Raw genomic sequence first — 21,683 nt, 5'->3', positions numbered from 1 at the left:
AGGCATCTATCCAGAGAAAACCATGACTCGAAAAGACACATGTGCTCCGATGTTCACTGCAACACTATTAGCAATAGCCAAGACATGGAAACAACCCAAATGTCCATCAATAGAGGAGTGGATAAAGAAGAAGTGGTACATATACACAATGGAAAATTACTCAGCCATTAAAAAGAAGGAAATACCAGCATTTTTAGCAACATGGATGAACCTAGAAATTATCATGCTAAGTGAAGTCAGCCATACAATGAGACACCAACATCCAATGCTTTCACTGACATGTGGAATCCAAAAAAAGGACAGACTGAATTTCTTTGCAGAGCAGATGCTGACTCACAGCATTGAAAAACTTATGGTCTCCGGAGGAGACAGTCTGGGGGTGGAGGGATGTGCTTGGGCTGTGGGATGGAAATCCTGTGAAATTAGATTGTTACAATCATTATACAAAAAAAAAAAAAAAAAAAAAGAAGCCACCTTGGTTTTAGGTCAAGACTGGTGGAAAGGGGAACTTTTTCACTAAGATTTTACATGCAATAATGTTACAGTCTCCCCCAGTTTCTTTCTAATTATTACAATTATCCATATGGGAAGATGCGGGGAAATGTTTAATATGATTTTTTATATATTAAAAAATAGTAAAAAATTTAAAAAGTGAGCAAAGAATTTGTATAGTTGTTTTCAAAAAAGATATACAATGGCTAACGAAAAGATGCTCAATATCATCAGTCACTGGGGAAATGAAACTCAAAAATAAGATGATATATACCCCTTCATACCCAGTAGGATGGCTAAATTTTTTTAGAAAAGGAAAATAACAAATATTGACAATGACATGGAGAAATTGGAACTGTATACATTGCTGGTGGGAATGTAAAATTATGCAGCTTATATGTAAAATTATTTGGAAATTTCTTAAAAAGCTAAACAAATTATCATATGACCTAGCACTTCCACTTTTAGCCATATACCCAAAATAATTTAAGGTAGTAATTTAAACAAAGACTTATACATGAATGCTTGTAGCAGCATTATTCACAATAGCCAAAATGTGGAAACAATTCACATGCTCATCAACTGATGAACAGTTGAATAAAATGTATAGTCATACAATGAATATTATTCTGCCTTAAAAAAATGAATTTCTGAGGTTTCACTGTGGCTCAGCAGGTTAAGGATATGCTGTTGTCTCTGTGGCTGTGCAATTTCAATCCCCAGCCCAGCTCAGTGGATTAAGGATTTGGTGTTGATGTACCTGTGGCTCAGATTTGATCCCTGGCCTGGGAACTTCCATATGCTATGGGTGCACCCCCCCCAAAAAAAAGGAAGTTCTGATACATGATATAACATGAATGAACTGTGAAAACACGCTATGTGAAAGAAAGAAGCCATATGCAAAATACCATATATTTTATAATTCCACTTACATAAAATATCAAGAATAGGCAAATCCTTAGAGACAGTAGTAGTAGCTTAGTGATTGACAGAGACTTGTAGAGGAAAAAATGAGGAGTGGTGCTTAGTAAATATTGAATTTACTATTGGAGTGACAAAAATATTCTGGTACTTGATAGAGATATAATATTGTGAATTAATAAATGTCACTGAATTGTATACTTTAAAATTATTAAATTAGTTAACTTTATGTCAGATAATTTTTTTCACAGTGAAAAATATGTTCAAGAAAACAGAATAAATATAAAAGAAGCACATTTCATTGAGAGGGACTAATAAATAGCATCAAATACAAGAGATAAAAACAATATATGAATACATTTATGTTACATTAACTATACGTGCACTGAAATGCTCCTGCTAAAATTAACTTTATAACTTTACATCTAAATAATCCAGTGCTGTTTAAAAATGTTTCCAATATATAAATGGACTCAGAAAGGTTCATTATAAATACATTACAAAAATATTAACAGAAAGATATTTGATGAAGCCAAAGTATGATGAGATAAAAATAAGGCATACAAAGAAAAAAAGTAAATTATGGCCTATTCAAAGGAAAATAATAAACCAACAGAAAAATCCCTGAACAAGACTTAATGGCATATCTACTAGATAGAAACTTTAAAGCTGGGTTATAGATACTCAAGAACTAAAGGAAGATATGGAGAAAGTCAGGAAAAATATTTATGAACCAAATGGAAATATCAATAAACAAAAAACTGAATAAAATCTAAAATAGACATTTGTCCAAAGAAGTCACTTGAAAGACAAAAGGCACATGAAAAGATGCTCAATATTGCTAATTACTAGAGAAATGCAAATCAAATTGTAATGAGATATCACTTCACACCAGTCAGAATGGCCATCATCCAAAAGTCTACAAACAATATATGCTAGAGAGGGTATGGGGAAAGAGGAGCCCTCTTACACTATTGGTGGCAATAGTGCAGTATCTATGTAAAACAGTATGCAGTTTCTTTTAACAACTAAAACTAGAGTTACCATGTGATCCAGCAATCCCACTCCAGGGCACATATCCAGAAAAGAGGAAAACTCTTCTCCAAAAAGTTATATTTGCTCCAATGTTCATAGCAGCACTAGTCAAGATGTGGAAGCAACCACAGTTTCCATTGATAGATGAATAGAGAAAACAAAATGTGATATATGTAAGTTTATATATACACACAATGGAATATTATTCAGCTTTGAAAAATAAAATCTTGCCACTTACAACAACATGGATGAAACTAGAGATTATTATGCTAAATGAAATAAGCTGGCTAGAGAAAGACATGTATGATTTCACCTGTATGTGTAATCCAAAAATCTAAATACATAAACAAACCTAACAAAACGAAAAAGACTCATAGATGCAAAGAATGAAGAAGTGGTTTCCAGAGTGGAGTGGGGTTGAAGGCTGAGTGAAATAGGTGAAGAAGATTAAGAAGTACAGACTTCTAGTTACAAAATAAATGAATTACAGAAATGAAGTGTACAGCAAGAATATAGTTAATAATGTTGTAATAACTGTGTTGACAAATGGTAACTAGACTTATTGTGATCATTTTGTAATGTACAAAAATATCAAACCACTATGTTGTACACCTAATTCTGGAGCTGAAATGTTCAATAACTGAAATGTAAAATAATTAGCATAATTCACCAGATGCATTAAAAAGCAGATACAAACATGTAGAAGAATCAGTGAACTTGAAGAGAGGATAATGGAAATTTTTGAGCCCAAGAAACATAGAGAAAGTAGAATAAGGAGTTCCCATCGTGGCTCAGTGGAAATGAATCTGACTAGCATCCATGAGGACTCAGGTTCGATCCCTGGACTTGCTTAGTGGGCTAAGGATCCTGCATTGCCATGAGCTGTGGTGTAGGTTGCACATGCAGCTTGGATCTGGCATTGCTATGGCATAGGCCAGTGGCTACAGCTCCAATTGGACCCCTAGCTTGGGAACCTCCATATGCTGTGGGTGCAGCCCTAAAAGGATCAAAAAAAAAAAAAAAGGTAGAATAAAAGTAAACAGAATCCAAGGGATTTGTGGATACCATCAGGTAAATCAAAATACACATTGTGGGAGTTCCAGATGGAGAGAGAGAGAGAGAGAGAGAGAGAGAGAGAAGGGGGCTGAGAGATTATTTGAAAAAATAAAACCCCAAACTTCCTGAGTTTAATAAAACATGAATCCAAGAAGCTTGATAAATCCCAACTATGATGAACTCAAAGATATCGACACTGAGACTCATTATAATCAAACTGTCAAAAGATAAAGCAAAACTGAGAATCTTGAAAGCAATAGGAGAGAAGTGACTCACTAAATACAAGGATTATTGGCATGTTTCTCATTTGAAACATTGGAGGCCAGAGGCAATAGGCCTATATAGTCAAAGAGCTAAAAGAAAAAAAAAATGTTGACCAAGAATCCTATGTGCAGCAAAACCATCCTTCAAAACTAAGGGAGAAATGAAGACATTTCCAGATAAACAAAAGCTGAGGGAATGTATTGTCACTAGACCTCTTCTGCAAAAAAAAAGAAAAAAAATGCTAAAGGGAGTCCTGTTAAGGTAAAAATGAAAGGATATTAGAAAATAATTTAAAGCCATAAATATCTCCAAAAAAATCTGATAAAGTGGACTTTATGGACAAAATATTTCCAGATATAAAGTAGATCACTTTATCATATTAAAAGTTTCAGTTTACAAAGAAGATGCCATAATTTAAAATTTGTATTCAGTAATATGGCTTCAGAATTAGTAATCAAAAATTGAGAAAAATTTTAAAATTGACAAAAAATTGTAGTTCAACACCTGTTATTGCTAAGAACAAAAAAATCAGTAAGAACATAGAAAATTTGGAAATTATGATTAATCACAGAAAATTTGGAAAATTTGATCTATATATTTGGAAAATACCACTGTAAAGAAAACAAAAGAGCAAGAAACAAAATTGGGATATTTTTAATATACATAACCAATGAAATTTTGTTTCCAGAATGCATACATAACTTCAAAGAAAAAGTCAATCAATCCAATTGAAAAATAGATTAAAAGGCCATTTTTCATTCAACACATATTGGCAGAAAATTTAGAAGTTTGTCAGTTATAAGTGGAAAGACATGGCTCAATGATAATTCTTCTCCATTGTAAATGGAAGTATAAATATGCAGATTTCTGAGCAGTTTGGCATTGTCTTGTAAATTTGAATGTTTTCATACCCTAAGATCCACCAATTCCACTCTTGTGCATAAACAGCAAAAAACATGTACAAGATACTTTTTTGGCTGCATTCTTTGTAAGAGCAAAAAAAGACACAGACACAACCCAAATGATCAATGATCAAATAGGATATATATTGTGATATGATCATATAATCACACAACATACTACTATATATTATATATATCAGTGAAATGAGTAAAATACAGCTATAAGCAACAATGAGTTTTATATATCTGATAATAAATGAAAAAGCAAGTCTTAAATTTACATATGACATGATTCCATTGTAAATATTTAAAAAGAAGCAAAGGTAATTTGTTGTTTATACATAGATAAAATGTGACAGTATTATAAAGAAAAGCAAGAAAATGATAAAAATTCAGAACAATGGTTACTTCTGGGACAAAAGAGGCAAGGTGACAGAATCAAGAAGAGAACCATATATATTCCATACAGTGGAATAATATTGTTATAAAAAGAATGAAATCTTGCCATTTTTTACAACATTGAATGGACCATCAGTCAGACAGAGAAAGATAAATATTATACAGTCTCACTTATATGTGAAATCTGAAAAAGAATCATATAGGCAAGCTCATATATACAAATAACAGATTGGTGGTGTCCAGAGGCAGGGGGCAGGGGTTGGGTGAAATGTGTAGAGGGAGTCAAAAGATAAAAACTTACAGCTGTAAAATAAGTCGTGGGATGTAATGTGTACAACATAGTGACTATAATTTATAACACTATATTGCATATTTAAAAGTTGCTAAGAGTAAATCTTTAAAGTTCTCGTCACAAGAATAATATCTGTTGGAGTTCCTGTCGTGGCACAGTGGTTAACGAATCCCACTAGGAGCCATGAGGTTGCGGGTTTGATCCCTGGCCTTGCTCAGTGGGTTAAGGATCTGACGTTGCCATGAGCTGTGATGTAGGTAGCAGAGCTGTGGTGTAGGTTGCAGACGCAGCTCGGATCCCACGTTGCTGTGGCTCTGGCATAGGCCGGTGGCCACAGCTCCAATTCGACCCCTAGCCTGGGAACTTCCATATACCGCGGGAGCGGCTCAAGAAAAGGCAAAAAGACAAAAAAAGAAAACAAAACAGAAAAAAAAACTCTTAACTATGTATGGCAATGGATATTAACTAGATTTATTGTGATGGTCATTTCACAATATATACAAATATTAAATCATTATGTTGTATACCTGAAACTGATATATGTCAATTATATCTCAATAAAACAAAAAGGAAGGCAATCATACATAGATGCAAGTTATTAGTAATTTTAGTTCTTTGGATGATTGGTTCATAGAATTTCAATATAATTGTATTCTATATATTAAATCTATATTTACACATATTGTTCTCTGAATGCCAAATATTACATGGTAAAAAATCCTGCCTGATTTTTCAGTAATAATGTTTTTGTTATAAATGAATAATTATAGTACCTAAATATAGAGGATATTCATAGCAGCTTTATTTATAATAACCAAAAACTAAAAATAACCCAAATGTCTGTCACTTGGTAAGTGGGTAAAGATGGAATGTATTCATATAATAGAATACTATTCAGCAATAAGAAGGAACACATTACTGATACATGCAACAGCAGGAACTGTCCTCAAAAACATTGTTAAATGAGAGATACGGACAGAAAAGAATAAATGATATGTGGCTTCCACTTGTATGAAAATCCTAGGGAAAAAGAAGAAATCAGTGGTTATCTACTGGAGATGGGTAAGAGGGTTGCATATTGGAATGATGTAACTTTTGAGGATGATAGATATGTTCTACAATTGGAATATGGTGTCAGTGGGATAAGCTTTAGAAAGACTAAAAGGTAGTTTGGGTACTCTGAATTTTATTTTTTGAGATTTTTGGGGGAGTATTCTATTTCCTTTACCTTTCCTCATAAATTCTAGAATCAGTTTGTTGATTTGTATAAAAATTTTGCATATGCCAATTGAGACTACATTGAATCTACACATTGGCTGGGGAGAACTGACATCTACTAAGTTTTATTGCTTAAGAATAAATACATTGTATCTCTTTATTTATGCCTTCTCTGTTTCTTTGATCAGCATCTTCTAGTTTTCAGCATATAGATCAAACACAAATTCTGCTGGGTTAAATAAATGTTTTCCATGGTTTCTGATGCAATTGTAAATGGTACTATTTTGTTAATTTCAATTTCCAAACATTCATTGTTGTTATATAGCAATACAATTGCGTTTGTACATTGATTTAGTATTTTACAATCATGCTGAATTAATGTATGAGTTCTAGTATACTTTTTGTAGATTTTTGGGGGATTTTCTGCCTAGCTTACTATGTGGTCTGCAAATAGAATTTTATTCATCCTCTTCAATCTTTATTCGTTTTATTTTTTTTTCTTCCCTTGTTGCAGTATAACTGCTAATGGACCTTCAATATAGTGTTGAATAAGAAAGGTGAAAGTGAACATCTTTTGCTTTATTCTTGTTCTTAGGGGGAAAGTATTCCATCTCTGCCACTGTTATGTGTGTTAGACACCATCTGCAGGCTGCTCCTAGCTGCCCTTTATCAGGTTGAAGATGTTTCCTCTGTTTTTGATTTATTGAGAGGCCTTTTTATCATGAATGGGTGATGAATTTTCTCAGATGCCTTTTCTACACTTATTCAGATGATGATATGGTTTTTCTTCTTCAGTTTGACAGTGTGATATATTACAATATGGTGATTGATATTTTTTAAACTACTTAATTGGCCTCACATTCCTAGGATAAACCCTACTTAGCCATGATGTATTATCCTTTCTATATATTTTTATTTTATTTGCTAATATTTTGTTGATAATTTTTACAGCTATGTTCAAGAGATATATTGATCTGTTATTTTCTTTTCTTGCAATGTTTTTGCCTAGGGTTTTGGTGTCATGATAAACCTGACCTCATGAAATGTGTTGGGAAGTATTATATCCTCTTTACTTGTAAATGGTTTCTTATAGAATTGCCATTATATTATTGCCAAATAATGAAACAGCTCTAGATAGGTTTAGGGATTTGCTTATTATATTTGAAGCTTTACCTCAATTTCACTATGATACTCATTTCAAAATTATTTTAATGTAATCTAAATTAAAATATACTGTTCAGCTGTACAGTGGGAAAATAAAATAAAAAAAATAAAAATAAAAAAATAAAATATACTGTTCATTCTTCAGGGCAGTTTTCTTTGTTTCCTATTACACATAAAATATTTGTATAATAAATCTAAATAATTATTGTCTTTCTAAAAATGGTTCTTGCATATTTAAAAAATAAACTTGTTTTAATCTTATAAATGGTTTAACATACATTAGTTTTTCTTTTAAATGGCATTTTAAAATCAAGTTTTAATAGTAATTCAAATGTTTATACATTTATAATAATTATGATTTTTTATTTACCATATTTAATACTAATTTATTTTTCATCTAGTCATGCAGATGGATCAATAAAGTTTTGGGATGCTTCTGCAAGTAAGTTTTATGTTTCTCCTTCTATTACAGAAAACACACAATTACTATTTATTCACAGCCATTCACTACTTTTTAGTTTGAATAGTTAGTACTTTAGATATGTATTTAACATACACATATAGCTGTGTTACAAAAATATATTTCCTAGGAGTTCCCACCTTGGCAGCAGTGGGTTAAGAATCTGACTGCAGCAGCTCAGGTTGCTATGGAGATGCAGGTTTAATCCCTGGCCCAGTACAGTAGGCTAAAGGATCTGGTCACAGCAGAGGTTGCAGCTATGGCTTGGGCTCAATCCCTGGCCTAGGAACTTCCATATGCTGCGGGTGCAACCATAAATTTTTTTTAATGTGTTTCCTATATTATTAAATCAGTTTAAAGTATTATCTCTACTGTACTTTTCTTCTGTGATATAAACAGGACTGAAATCATTCTATATTACCAACATATTCTATTTATGAGGCCATGTACTTTAGAAAAAGTACCAAACTATGTCAGATTAAGTCTGTTGAAGGAATTTCCTTCACCTTCTCGGTCTGTGGTCTTGGAAAGTGCTATTATCGCACTAATCTTCACTTTTGTTTGCCATTTGTCTACAAAGTACATTATAATCAAAATAAAAATTTGATAAATATAATATTTCTTTTGAAATATTGAGAATTAGTTTAAGGACTAAAGGTATTCTGTTCAGTGTTGAAGGTCATGCAAAGATATTTAAGTCTTGATTATACCCATTCATACCTTTCAGAAAACTTACAGGACAAACTATGATAAGAACTCTAAGTGAAGTACAATCTACATTCTATTTGTTATCAGAAATGGAATATTTATTTGAACCAGGGAGGTCTAGGAAGGATATTTTGATGGGGTACCATTTGGAAGATAGTTAGATTTTGGTTAGAGTTCCCATAGTGGCTCAGCGGTAATGAACCTGACTAGTATTCATGAGGATGCGGGTTTGATCCCTGGCCTCACTTAGTGAGTTAAGGATCTGGTGTTACCGTGAGCTTGATGTAGATTACAGACGCGGCTCAGATCTGACATTGCTGTGGCTGTGGCATAGGCCAGCAGCTGTAGCTCCAATTTGACCCCTAGCCTAGGGACCTCCATATGCTGTGGGTGCAGCCCTAGAAGCAAAAAAGAAAATAAAAATAAAAATAATTTAAAAATTAAAAAAAAGGTTCAGTAAGACTAGAAGAAAAAGAATAAGTGAGCAATATCTCTAAGTTTCTAAGGATGAATAACCAGCAAAATATAGGTAACTCTTTGGAAATAAGGTTACAGAAGAGTTCTGGAGATTTGGATTTTTCTGGAACACAGGAAATTCAAGAAAAGATATCTAGCAGGTAGAGAGAATAGTCAAGAGTGGAAACTGATGGAGAAGCTGCATAAAAATGATACCTAAAGCTATAGAAGTGAACTGAGAAAGACTGTGGCAAACATAAAAACGGAGGGAAGAGTATTGAATAATTACTATTCAAGTAATTACTATTCTAGTCATGCAGATGTATCAATAAAGTTTTGGGACTTAGAAGAGTCCTTCAACAGTAGAGCAAAGCATCAGCATGAGAAAATGATTAAAAGATTAAAAGATTTAAAGCCATGAATTCTGAGGCCCCTTTCTGGCCTCACAAAATAAAGAACATTTGTTCAGGGGAGAATTCCAAAAGACAGCAAATTTTACTTTGATGAAACGTTTCATGTAAATCTGAGTTTGTTCCATAAACACAATTAATTGCATAATGACATCTTTACTCTGTTCATGCCACCTCAGAGTCCCTCCTTAGCTTCTAAAATGTGAGAAGACACTAACACTCTAGTGACTAAAGTACATACCACTCTTAAGCATGCATGCTAATATTTAAGAAGTTAATTTTTAAATAAAATATTTTCTAATATTCAGAACATATATTGTAAAGTTTTGTAGCCTATTTAATATTTTTTACTGTAATCAAGTATAAGGGCATATCTCCAAGCTGATGGATATTGTTGGAGAGCTAGCACTTAGTTTGCCTATTCAGTGCAGGAAATGAGGTTATACTAGATTAGAATAGTTGAGTTTACATTAATTACTATTGACCCTTGAACAACATGGGAGTTAGAGGCGCTGACCCTCTACACAGCAGTCTGAGCATAATTTATAGTCAGGGCATCACTTACACTCCTTTCCTCTGTATCTGTAGTTCAGCATCCGAGGATTTAATCAATTTCTGATTGTGAAGTACTCTAGTATTTACTACTGAAAATAATCTGAGTAAAAGTGGAGCCATTCATTTCAATCCCATATTATTGTTCAGGGGTCAACTGTATTCATTTTTGATTGCTGAGAAATAAATTACCACAATTTAGCAGTTTCAAACAATACTCACATGTTATCTCACAGTTCCTCTGTGTCATGAGTCTGGTTCAGGTTAGCTGGGTTCTTTGCTCAGGTCTCAGAGACTACAATCAAGGTGTTGACAATTTTATCTGTGGCCCAGAGTTCTCTCTCAAGCTCATATGATTGTTGACAGAATTTCTTTTTTCTTTTCTTTTTTTTCTTTTTTGCTTTTTAGGACCAAACCAGTGGAATATGGAGGTTCCCAAGCTAGGGGAATCAGAGCTGCAGATGCTGGCCATAGCCGCAGCCACAGCAACACAGAATCCAAGCTGCTTTGGCAACCTACACCACAACTCATGGCAACACTGGATCCTTAACCTGCTGCACAAGGTCAGGGATTGAACCCTCGTCCTCATGGATACTAGTCAGGTTCATTACCCCTGAGCCACAATGGGAACTCCCAGAATTTATTTTCTAGCAGTTTTAAAACTCATGGTGACTTCTTTCTTCAAGGTCAGCAAGGTAGTGTTTCTCTAACTTCAGGGAGGGCCCCAGTCCCTCTTTTAAAGGGCTCACCCAATTCGGTTGGGCCTATTAAGGATAATCTCTGTTGATTAACTCAAAGCCAAATAACTAGGGATCTACAATGTCTGCAATATTCTTTAATACTTCCATGTCACATAAGGCCTATAGAAGAATTGCAGAAACATACTGTGAAGTGTTGTATATATAGCCTTCAGCCACATGTCCTATGTATACATTTGTTCCCTTCACTTGCCCTCCTTCTTGCATTCCTGCTCTCTAGAGCACACACTCTTTCTCTCTTTCCCTCCCTCCACTTCCCATTCTCCCCCTCCACCCCTCCCTCTTCTCCTCAGCCTTTTTCCCCTCCATATTCACACACACACCTTTTTATAACCAATTGAGAGTAGACTTCAAACACAGTGCTCTTCTAACTATACTTGTCTCATAAATACTTCAGAGTGTATTTCCTACAAACAAGACATTCTTTTACATAGTAAAGTTATAGTTATCAAAAGCAGGAGTTTAGCATTAATACAATACTGTTATCTCACTTCCTTATCTTAAGTTGTAGCCAATTTTTCCAATAATATGTCTTTTATAATAGAAGAAAATCTAGGATTATTTGTTGGATTTAGTTATATATTTTGAGTTTTCTTTAATTAGGAATGGTTGCTGAATCTTTATTTCGTGAAATTGATATTTTTAAGGAGTTCAGGCCAGTATTTTGTAGAATCTCTTTCAATTTAGATTTGACTAATGTTTCTCACGGTTAGGTTCAGATTATGTGCTTTTGGCAGTAACTCCCAGATTTTTAGAATTTTTCTCAAGGATTGTTTATATAATCAGAGCTTTTATATAGGGGAGTTGTCATTGGGTTCTAAAATGGAAATAATATTCTCCTAAATATTCCCAAAAACAATTCACAAAAGCATACTTTTTAAAAATTATAACTATTTCCTAACACAGAGCCACTCAGAAAAGCTTCTTTCTAAAATAATTAGATCATTGAACTCCCAGTATTGCTAACTGGTATATTACAAACCTTTCTCATCTGAAGGAGTATCTGAAAATTTGTTGAGAGGAGAAACCCTCAAAGAATAGTATCAACCTCTCATCTCACAATCAAAGGGGAAAACTGGAATAGGATTGAGGGGTCTCCCTTAGGAGAGAAGCAGGTTCAGTAATCCCACTATAAGCTTTCTAAGCCCCAGTGTTTTTATCAAAAAAGGATAAAAATACTTCACAGAACTTTTCTGAGGAACTTTTCTGATGTATGAGACAGTATGTACATCAAAGGACTTTGTGCTTCTTGGTATATGTTCAATAAATGTTTGTTTTGTACCTATAGTCTTCCTCCAGCTAAATTGTACTAATACGAGAGCATGACAATGATTACTTTTTAAAATGTAATTTAATTTTTTACGTGGATTTTACTATTGAAAAGGCTTCAATAACATCTAAGAATTAAGTTCAAATAAGAAAACTATGCTTCAATATCTTATAGTAACTCTTCAGATGCTGTACAAGCTAAAAACGTCAAAAGTGTTTGAAAAACAGAAGGTAGGAGAAGGAAAGCAAACATGTGAAATTGTAGAGGAAGATCCGTATGCCGTTCAGATGATGTACTGGTGTCCAGAGAGCAGAATATTCTGTGTATCAGGAGTCTCTGCATATGTCATAATTTATAAATTCAGCAGACATGAAATTACAACAGAAATAGTGGTAAGTCATTTACAATTTAACTTTCACAGAGTTATTAAAAGAAAGCAGTCATACATTTTGACTAATGCTTGATGGTTTTAAGCCATCAAGACTACAGTATGTGGCCAGTAATCCAATTCATGGGATTTTTAATTGTTCTTGTTACTTAGTAAAACATATTTTAAAAAGTCTGCCATAAATGACAAAAACAGTTTCTATCAAAATTTAGTATTATTAAATAGGATAGATATGCCCATAGGTTTTATATAGACAGTTACTGATTTATTTTATGTATAAATGTCAATGCATGCTTTGTTATACATATTTATTAAATTTTTTGTCTTTGTTAATTTCCATAAATGATTATTTCTCAACTATATGATTATTTTGAGTGATTTTCTAAATAGCAATGTTTTTATAGTGTGGGAAGTTATAGGGCTACCTTACCTAGTCATAATTTTCTTTAAACTAATGAAATAATTTACTTATTCAAAATAATGATGCTTTCATGGGATAAACAAAATCGAAATTAAGACTGCTGTAGATAATGTATTGTCTCTACCCAGTCCACTGTGCATTTTATCAGAAAACAAAGATTATATAATATAGGCCTATACATAACTGTTTTTACCTCAAGAGCTAAAATTAAGTATTTCCCTTTAAAATATATTAGTTAAAACCCATCCTTTGGAGTCAGATAAGCCTAGCTTTTAATTTTGGCTTTTCCAATGAATACCTGTGTGACTCTGAACAAGTCACAAGGCCCCATTAACAGTACAGTCTGGTACTCAGTTTTATTATTTCTATAATTTCTATAATTTCCTATATAAATAAAATGGAAAAATATAAAGTAGCAATAAGATAGAAATAGTAATGCCAATTTCATAGGGTTCTTGTGGTGATTTATTAAGTCGTTAGTAGAGTGACTATAGTAAGCACTCATTAATTGGTAATTGTTTTCACTACAGGTTTTAAACTTTTGAGATAATTAGACAATTATCTTGATAATATTGCTGTATTTACCATTCCATAATTACATTTTTATAAGCAATTGTTTTCAGTTTCAAAAACATTTATTTTTATATTGAAAAGCAAATGTTTATATTATAAAATTGATTTTAATTAAAGCATTGAATGCAATCATAAAGTACTTATTTTTAAACTTTTTTAGCTAAAAAAAGGATTTTAAATCACCTTTTTATTCCAATATAAATTATCATATGTTTTTCATTAAGCACTTCTGACCAAGCCAATGTAATTAATATAGACCTAGACTAATGAAGCAAACAAAAATATTTAATTTATCTTGGAAAATTTATACTGAATTTATTCATAGTCAATATTGAAAGTTTTTTTAAAGCTAAAAGCCTTGATCAAATAACAATTTGTGTAATTTCTTTCTTTGGAATAACCATGACCAATTTCTCCTTTTATTTTATCATATATGGAATTGTAATTTATACTTTGCCTTAAGGAATATTTATTATATAGAAACTTTATCTCCACTGGTAGATTTTTTCTTAGAATTATGAAGAATTGAAAAATATTTTACATTTTTCATGAAAGTCATTAAATATGCTATATAATTTACTATTTAATTGAATTTTGGGTATCTAAACTGTGAATTGAAGTTAAACTAATTGGTCTGAAAAAATAATGAGTTCCCATTGTAGCTCAGCAGAAATGAATCTTGACTAGCATCCATGAGGACGTAGGTTCTATTCCTGGCCTCGCTCAGTGGGTTAAGGATCTGGGGTTACCTTGAGCTGTGGTGTAGGTTGCAGATACTGCTTGGTGTAAGCCAGTGGCTACAGCTCCAATTCGACCCCTAGCCTGGCAATCTCCATATGCCACAGGTATGGCCCTAAAAAGACAAAAATAATAATAATAATGATAATTAACCCCAAAATACCAGATATTTTAATGTGATTGTTATTATGACTGAGATTGAATGAAAACTTGTTTTTCTTCTTTTAAGTCATTAGAGGTACGACTTCAGTATGATATTGAAGACATTATCACCCCAGAACCAGAAACAAGTCCTCCATTTCCAGATCTCTCATCCCAGCTTCCTTCTTCAAGGAGTCTTTCTGGGAGCACTAACACTGTATCTAGTGAAGGAGTAACAAAGGACAGTATCCCATGCCTCAAGTAAGAGTTGCTACCAAATTTTAAAACTTTATATATTAATCATATAATTCTTCGAAGTTGTGTCAAATAAAGTCATTCCTTTCTTTTATTAAGTTGTCAAGTGATCTACGGTCCACCAAGAGGCACCCTGAACCCTGGTCTTTTTTTTTTTTTTTAATATCTATGTAGAAGACACACTATTTTCATTCTTAATTACTAATTAATATATTTTCTAACCTGAAAGAGCCCAAAGAAAACATAACTTTGATAGAATGGGAAAATGTTTGGCAGAGCAAAAACTTGGCCACTTGCTTGGTATTTCCCAATTGAAAAAGGACTGAATTCTTCAGTCTTTTTGGAATCAAAAAGAAAACCAAGTTTACCATAAGAATACTATGTCAGAAAAAAGAATTTCTCTCATGGTTGCTAGGATATTACGTAATATTTCTTTTTCTTTTTTCATGTGATGCTATTTGATAATAAACTATGTTCTCTCAGTATATCTAAACATTCTCATTTCTTATAAAAAACACTCATGGAAAATTTAAAGATGAGGTCTCAGTAGCAAAATCAGTTTACTATCTAATTAGCTGTTGCTATATTTTTGTAATTATTGATTTCTGCCCCCCCTCCAGATTTTCTTGTGAAATAAAAAAGGAAGTATAGACAAGCATTACTGAGAGGAAAATCTGTGAAGGTGAAACAAAATCATTAAATTTTAGTGAATGGAAGATTTCATAATGTTGTAATTTTAAATATTTAATTTTTCCTTCTCATCACTTTGTTTCACTTAATTGATTTCTATTAAAATGAAAGTCAAAACAAGAACAAAAAATTAAACAAAGCTTAAGAAAACACTGTAGATTGATTAACTAAGAAGATCCATTGGGAGTTCCCGTCGTGGTGCAGCAGAAACGAATCCAACTAGGAACCATGAGGTTGCAGGTTTGATCCCTGGCCTTGCTCAGCAGGTTAAAGATCCGGCATTGCTGTGAGCTGTGGTGTAGGTCGAAGACACGGCTTGGATTTGGCATTGCTGTGGCTCTGGCATAGGCCCACAGTAACAGCTCCAATGAGATCCCTATCCTGGGAACCTCCACATGCCATGGTATGGCCCTAAAAAAAAAAAAAAAAAGACAAAAAGATAACAAAAAAAAAATCAGTGAACATTTTTGGTATTACTATATCTAAAATAGTGCATGGGAAATACTTACAGTAAAAATAAACAAACAGGAGGTGCCACTGTGGCAATGGGATTCACAGAGTCTTTGCAGCTCCAGGATGCAGGTTCCATCCCTGTGTGGCACAGTGGATTAAAGGATTCTGAGTTACTGCTGCAGCTGGCCAGCAGGCGGCAGCTGCGGCTGGGATCTGATCCCTGGTACAGGAACTCCATATGCCTCAGGGAGGCCAAACAAACAAACAAATATAACCCACTATTTGTTGTTTCTTTGAAATTCAGATTTAAATGTATATCCTGTATTTTTATTTGTCAACTGTACTACTACAGCAGTAGAGAAGTAAAAGTGGTCAGCTTCTGCATATATTTTGAAGGTAGCATCAATAGCATTTGATAATTGATTAGATGTGAGATATGAGAGGATATTAGTCAAGAATGACTTTTTTTTAACTAAATAAGTGGAAGGATAAGAGTTACTACCAACTGGAATAAAGAAGGCTTCAGGTGAAACAAATTTAACGGAAAGAGCAGGAATTCAGGTTTTGGATATACTGAACTCTTAAGTTGGTTGGTAGATTAACAGTCATATTTTTTATTGTTTTACTTTATAACTTACACATGTATAACAAATATTATGTAAGAAAAATTAATAATAAAAATAAAATGCTATCAAAAGACAAAAAGGAAGTGATGAAGGCCAGTTGAAGTTGTGGATCTGACTGACTGAAATGCTACTTGAAAGAAAGGTTAAACAATCATAAGTGGCTTGGTATATTTTGAGAAAGCTAGAAGATACTGTCCACCTGCATACTGTCCTCAGTGACTGGTGTTACATGTTTCTGTAGGAAGATCCTATGTGGTTTCTGAAAATAAGCATAAGCATACATATTTGAACTGTATCTGATGGAATTATTTGTTTCTCTTTTTTCTAGTGTTAAGACTCGACCAGTACGGATGCCTCCAGGATATCAAGCAGAACTTGTTATTCAGTTGGTATGGGTGGATGGTGAACCTCCTCAGCAGATTACTAGCCTTGCCATAAGCTCAGCATATGGAATGTAAGTAGCTAAATGTTCTTTCTGATGTCTTTTTATCTAATATGTTTGATATATTTAATGTTTCTTTTAAAATACTTAAGTGAAATCCTAAAAATAGAAAGAAGCCCTTACCTGGATTTTTAGGAAATTGGAAATGGTATAGGAAAAATAACAATTTAAATATAAAGTGTGGTTATATGTTCTTTCTTCATGTCAAACTCATGATAATGTCCCCACTTTTAATGTTTTTGGGAGATTAAGATGTTATTACACTTTTTGTTTTGTATTTTCTACCCTTTTCCTCCTTGTTTAATTTTGGATACTTTCTTCTGACTTGTCTTTAAGAGCTTACTAATTCTTTAGTGGTGTCTAATTTAATGGTAGATTCACCAGTGGAGTTAAATTTTGGTTATTTTTTTAGTTCTTCCATTTGGTTCTTTTTAAAGCTTTCTCTTATCTTCCTAAATTATCTCCCTTGTCTTTTATTTCCTTGAACATGTTGAATATAGTTACATTTAATACGTGTTTGGTAAGTCCATATCTGTATCTAGTTTGTTATTTCTCTTGGTTTTTGGTCACATTATAACATTATATTGTCTTCATGTAACCTAAGTTTGCTTTTTGGTTTTATTTCGGGTTTTTCTTAATTGAATATTATATGAACACTCTCTCTATGTATATGTAAAACACTGTATATACACATATATATATATAACACCATATATATGTGTATATATATACATACATATAGAGAGAGAATTTGAGATTATAAATGATGTTAATCATTATCCAAAAAGTATTTTCATTTCCTCTAATAGGCTAAGCTAAGAGGCAGTAAAAAGTTCAGAATAGCATAGTCCAGTCATCCTCTTACCTCTAAAAGTTGGATTGTATTACCTTTAAAAGCTAACTTAGTTCTAATTAATCCATATTCCTAGGTTGTAGCCCTGCATAGAAGTTGTACCAAATATTCCCACCAGCAATGTTTGAGACTACTTGACTGTCTACAACCTTTCTAATAATAGTTTATAACCAAACTTTTTTTTTTTTTTTGGTCTTTTTAGGCTGCATCCATGGTGTATGGAGGTTCCCAGGCTAGGGATCAAATCGGAGCTGCAGCTGATGGCCTACACCACAGGCACAGCAACATAGGATCCGAGCCTCATCTGCAACCTACACCACAGCTCATGGCAATGCCAGATCTTTAACTCACTGAGCAAGGCCAGGGATTGAACCTGTATCCTCATGGATGCTAGTCAGATTTGTTTCCACTGAGCCACAACAGCAACTCCTATAACCAAACTTTTAATCCCTTCATTTCATTTAGAAAAAAGAAATATAATATTAACACTTTACTTGTATCTTAAGTGAAATCGAACAGCTTTTTCTGTTCTGTGAAAGTTGTCCATTTTTTTGAGATCCGTTGTCTTTCTTATGTATTTGAGAAAAATTTTACATAGTGTGGAAGTTAGCTCTCTCTGAGATATAAACTACAAATGTTTTCTTTGATTTTATTTCTTTTATGACTTTAAGATGGATTTTTCTACATATAAATTTAAAAATTTTAAGTCATTTTATTTTTTTCTTCTTTTATGGCTCTGGATTTTGTGTCATACTTAGAAAAGCCTTTCTAGCTTTAAGATAATGAAGAATATTGTCTTATGATATATTTATTGTTTCTTTAATATACTTAAGTCTTTATCACAGGAGTTTGTTTAGGTATGAGATATGAAATAGGGATTAAACTTCTTTCTTTCCTGATGACTAGAAGTAGTGCTAGTTCCACTTCCTAAATATTTCATCTTTCCTTTATAAATTTGGAATCACTTTTATCAAATAATACATTAAAATATATATTTGGCTCTATTTCTATACTTCCCAATCTGCCCCTAAGCTAAGTCTAATAGTTCCAGGAGAACTCCTTGAACTCAGCTGAAAGGAGGACTATCTGAAAAAAAAGATCTGTGGTCCTAGAATTTGGCAGGGAGTGGGGGGTGGTTTGAGGATGTGTGCGAATATAGATGTGGGAACTTGCTTCTTGACTGAAAAATTCTTTGGTAGGAAAGCTGGCAGAAATAGCCCATGGATGGGGGGGGGGAAAGGAAGGCAATATGGGACTGGTGATAATCCCATGGTTGGATATGGCAAGAATATATGCTTATCCTCTAACCTAAGTACCCTACTTGAGAGATGGACCTGCAAAGGCAAGGGGGTGGAAAAATTAAGAGCTGTGGGTATGTACTGCCAGATTTAGTAGCTTAAATTTGTTGAAATAAGTCATTTAGAGAGCATATGTCCAATGTAATGTAACTGAGGGGTGATAGTCATTACAGAGCCCTGAAGAACCTATGCTTGTATGAGAAAGTGTGAACACCTGCCTCATAGACATCTTCAAATACCAAAAAACTCCAGTTCAAGGGGATATCCATGTAAATTCTGCCAAATCTTTAAGAAATAAGTAACATCAGTATTACACAAAATCTTTTTGAGAATTGTGAAAGAAAAAAAATTCATTTTATGAGTCCAACATAACTTATTATCAAACTTCAAAAGATTACATTAATATGGCAGAGTAGGAGGATGTAGAGCTCACCTTCCCTCAGAAATACATCAAAACTACGTCTACATGCACCTGGAAAACTAACTGGAAACTAACAGAAGAACTCATACAACTAAAGCTGCAAGATTACTATGTAGCTGGGTCGGATGGAAAAAATGCATAGGGTTGGGACCTCCACCCCTGGGAGGGATCTAAAAGGATGAGAAGGCCTGCTTGGGTGGACCTTTGCCATAGGGAACAACCAAGTCAAACTACAGACTGAAAATCCATGTCCTGGGGTCCTACATGGAGGAGACAAGCCCCCTTGGTTGCATGGAGAGCTGTTGGGACAGGTATAAGGGCTGAAGAAACCTAGACTCTACTTGTGAAAAGTGTGCAGATGTTGGGAGACAGGGCAGAGAGAGCTCTACACCGGCAGCTGTTGCCTTGCAGCACTCCCTAATCCAAGAGGGATAAACACTGCAACTCTGCTCATTCCATATCTCAGCTCGGCAGAGGATCTGGGCCAGGCAAGCCTAAGAAGATTCAGTCTAGCTATGCAGAGACAGCCCAGAGGCCGGGGGGATGGGGTGGGGGTGGGGGGTCCAGGTAGACAGTTACCATCATGGTCAGTGCTTACTCAGGTAGCACTGGGAACCAGCACACCTCAGTCCCTGCTCCCAGCCAAGCAAACACTCCAGTCCCGCCCATTCCATAGCACAGCTTGCTACTGAATCTGGGACAAACAATTCCTGGATGAGGACTACCACAGAGACAGCCCAGGTCTCTGGAGGTAGTGTGCCATCTCATTTTCTGCAGCCACAGAACCCTTCCCCTAGCCCCAATATAGTGAACTCTCCTATCCAACCACACCACTCCCAGCCTTGTACTAGATCTGAGGAAACAACAGGGTGGACATGGCCTTGGGCTGCCTCTGAGCAGAGCTGCTGACATCTAAACAGGTGGGGCATTGGACCTTTATGACCACAGAGGCCTCACTTGCTTCAGAACTCCCCTCCTTTGGGGGACAGCATGCACTCAAGGGAAACAGAGTCTGAATGATCTCAACCCTCAGGGCTTCTACTCCAACAACTGGAGAGCAAACCCCACCCCTGAAAGGGTGGTAACCATCACAGAGCAGAGAGGAATCCTGCCTCACATCCTGAACAGGCTTTACATTCTCTCACACCAACTACACTCTCAGTCAAGGTGATAGCAGCCAGAACACCCTGAAGAAAGATGGCTGGCATCTACATCAAAATTTGCACTCAGACCAAAGATTAGACACACACAGTCTACACAGGGACACTCCCACATAAGAAGACCCCTTTAAGTCCACAATAGAGAACTGTCTCCTGATACAGAGAAAGAAAAATTGTAGATATGACTTATAGGTGGAATATAAAAAATAATACAGTGTGTATATGTATAACTGAATCATTTGTTAGACAGCAGAAATTATCACAACATTGTAAACCAACTATACTTCAATAAAACTTTAAAAAATGGCAAAAAAACCCAAATGAATCTGTATACAAAATAGAAACAGCATCACAGACATAGAAAACAAAATGGGGGAAGAAGGGACAACTTAGGAGTATGAGATTAACAGGTACAAATGACTATACATAAATGGGTAAGCAACAAGGATTTACAATGGAGCATAGGGAACTACATTTAATATAAACCTATAGTGAAAAAAATATGAATATATCTGAATCACTTTGCTATAAATCTGAAACTAACACAATATTGTAAACCAACTATACTTCAATTTGAAAAGCACAAAAATAGATGATTATTTCTCCTAATTCATAAAGACAGAAACTGAAGAAAAACAAAAGGGCAGAAAAGTTACTCTCAATTAAAAGAACAAGTGAAATCCCTTGACAGAATAAATATTAAAACAGAGATCACCAGTCTCTGAATTCAAAAAGGTGGCAATAAAAATACTAACTGAATTTAGAAAGATTATCTATATAAACATCACTAACAAGGAACTTGAAATTAGATGAACTAATCAAAAATATATTTCAAATTCTGAGATAAAAAGCAATCTAGAAGCAATG

The 21,683-nt window shown here is 34.1% G+C and overlaps 1 protein-coding gene across 18 annotated transcripts in view; it reads left to right on the top strand.

Moving 5' to 3' along the window:
• The window catches only part of STXBP5L (syntaxin binding protein 5 like), a 374,297-nt gene that overhangs the window by 230,169 nt on the left and 122,445 nt on the right, over positions 1 to 21,683 (top strand). For all 18 annotated transcript variants that reach the window (XM_021070284.1, XM_021070287.1, XM_021070297.1 and 15 more), the window contains 4 exons: positions 8,145 to 8,185; positions 12,532 to 12,749; positions 14,707 to 14,879; positions 16,971 to 17,096. In XM_021070284.1, the coding sequence (XP_020925943.1) occupies positions 8,145 to 8,185; positions 12,532 to 12,749; positions 14,707 to 14,879; positions 16,971 to 17,096 (558 nt within the window). The remainder of the gene's footprint in view (positions 1 to 8,144; positions 8,186 to 12,531; positions 12,750 to 14,706; positions 14,880 to 16,970; positions 17,097 to 21,683) is intronic.

Source organism: Sus scrofa, chromosome 13 (genome assembly GCF_000003025.6).
Source record: "Sus scrofa isolate TJ Tabasco breed Duroc chromosome 13, Sscrofa11.1, whole genome shotgun sequence".
Lineage (NCBI taxonomy): Eukaryota > Metazoa > Chordata > Mammalia > Artiodactyla > Suidae > Sus > Sus scrofa.
The sequence above is the reverse complement of the archived record's forward strand: the minus strand, read 5'-3'. Positions and strand labels throughout refer to the sequence as shown.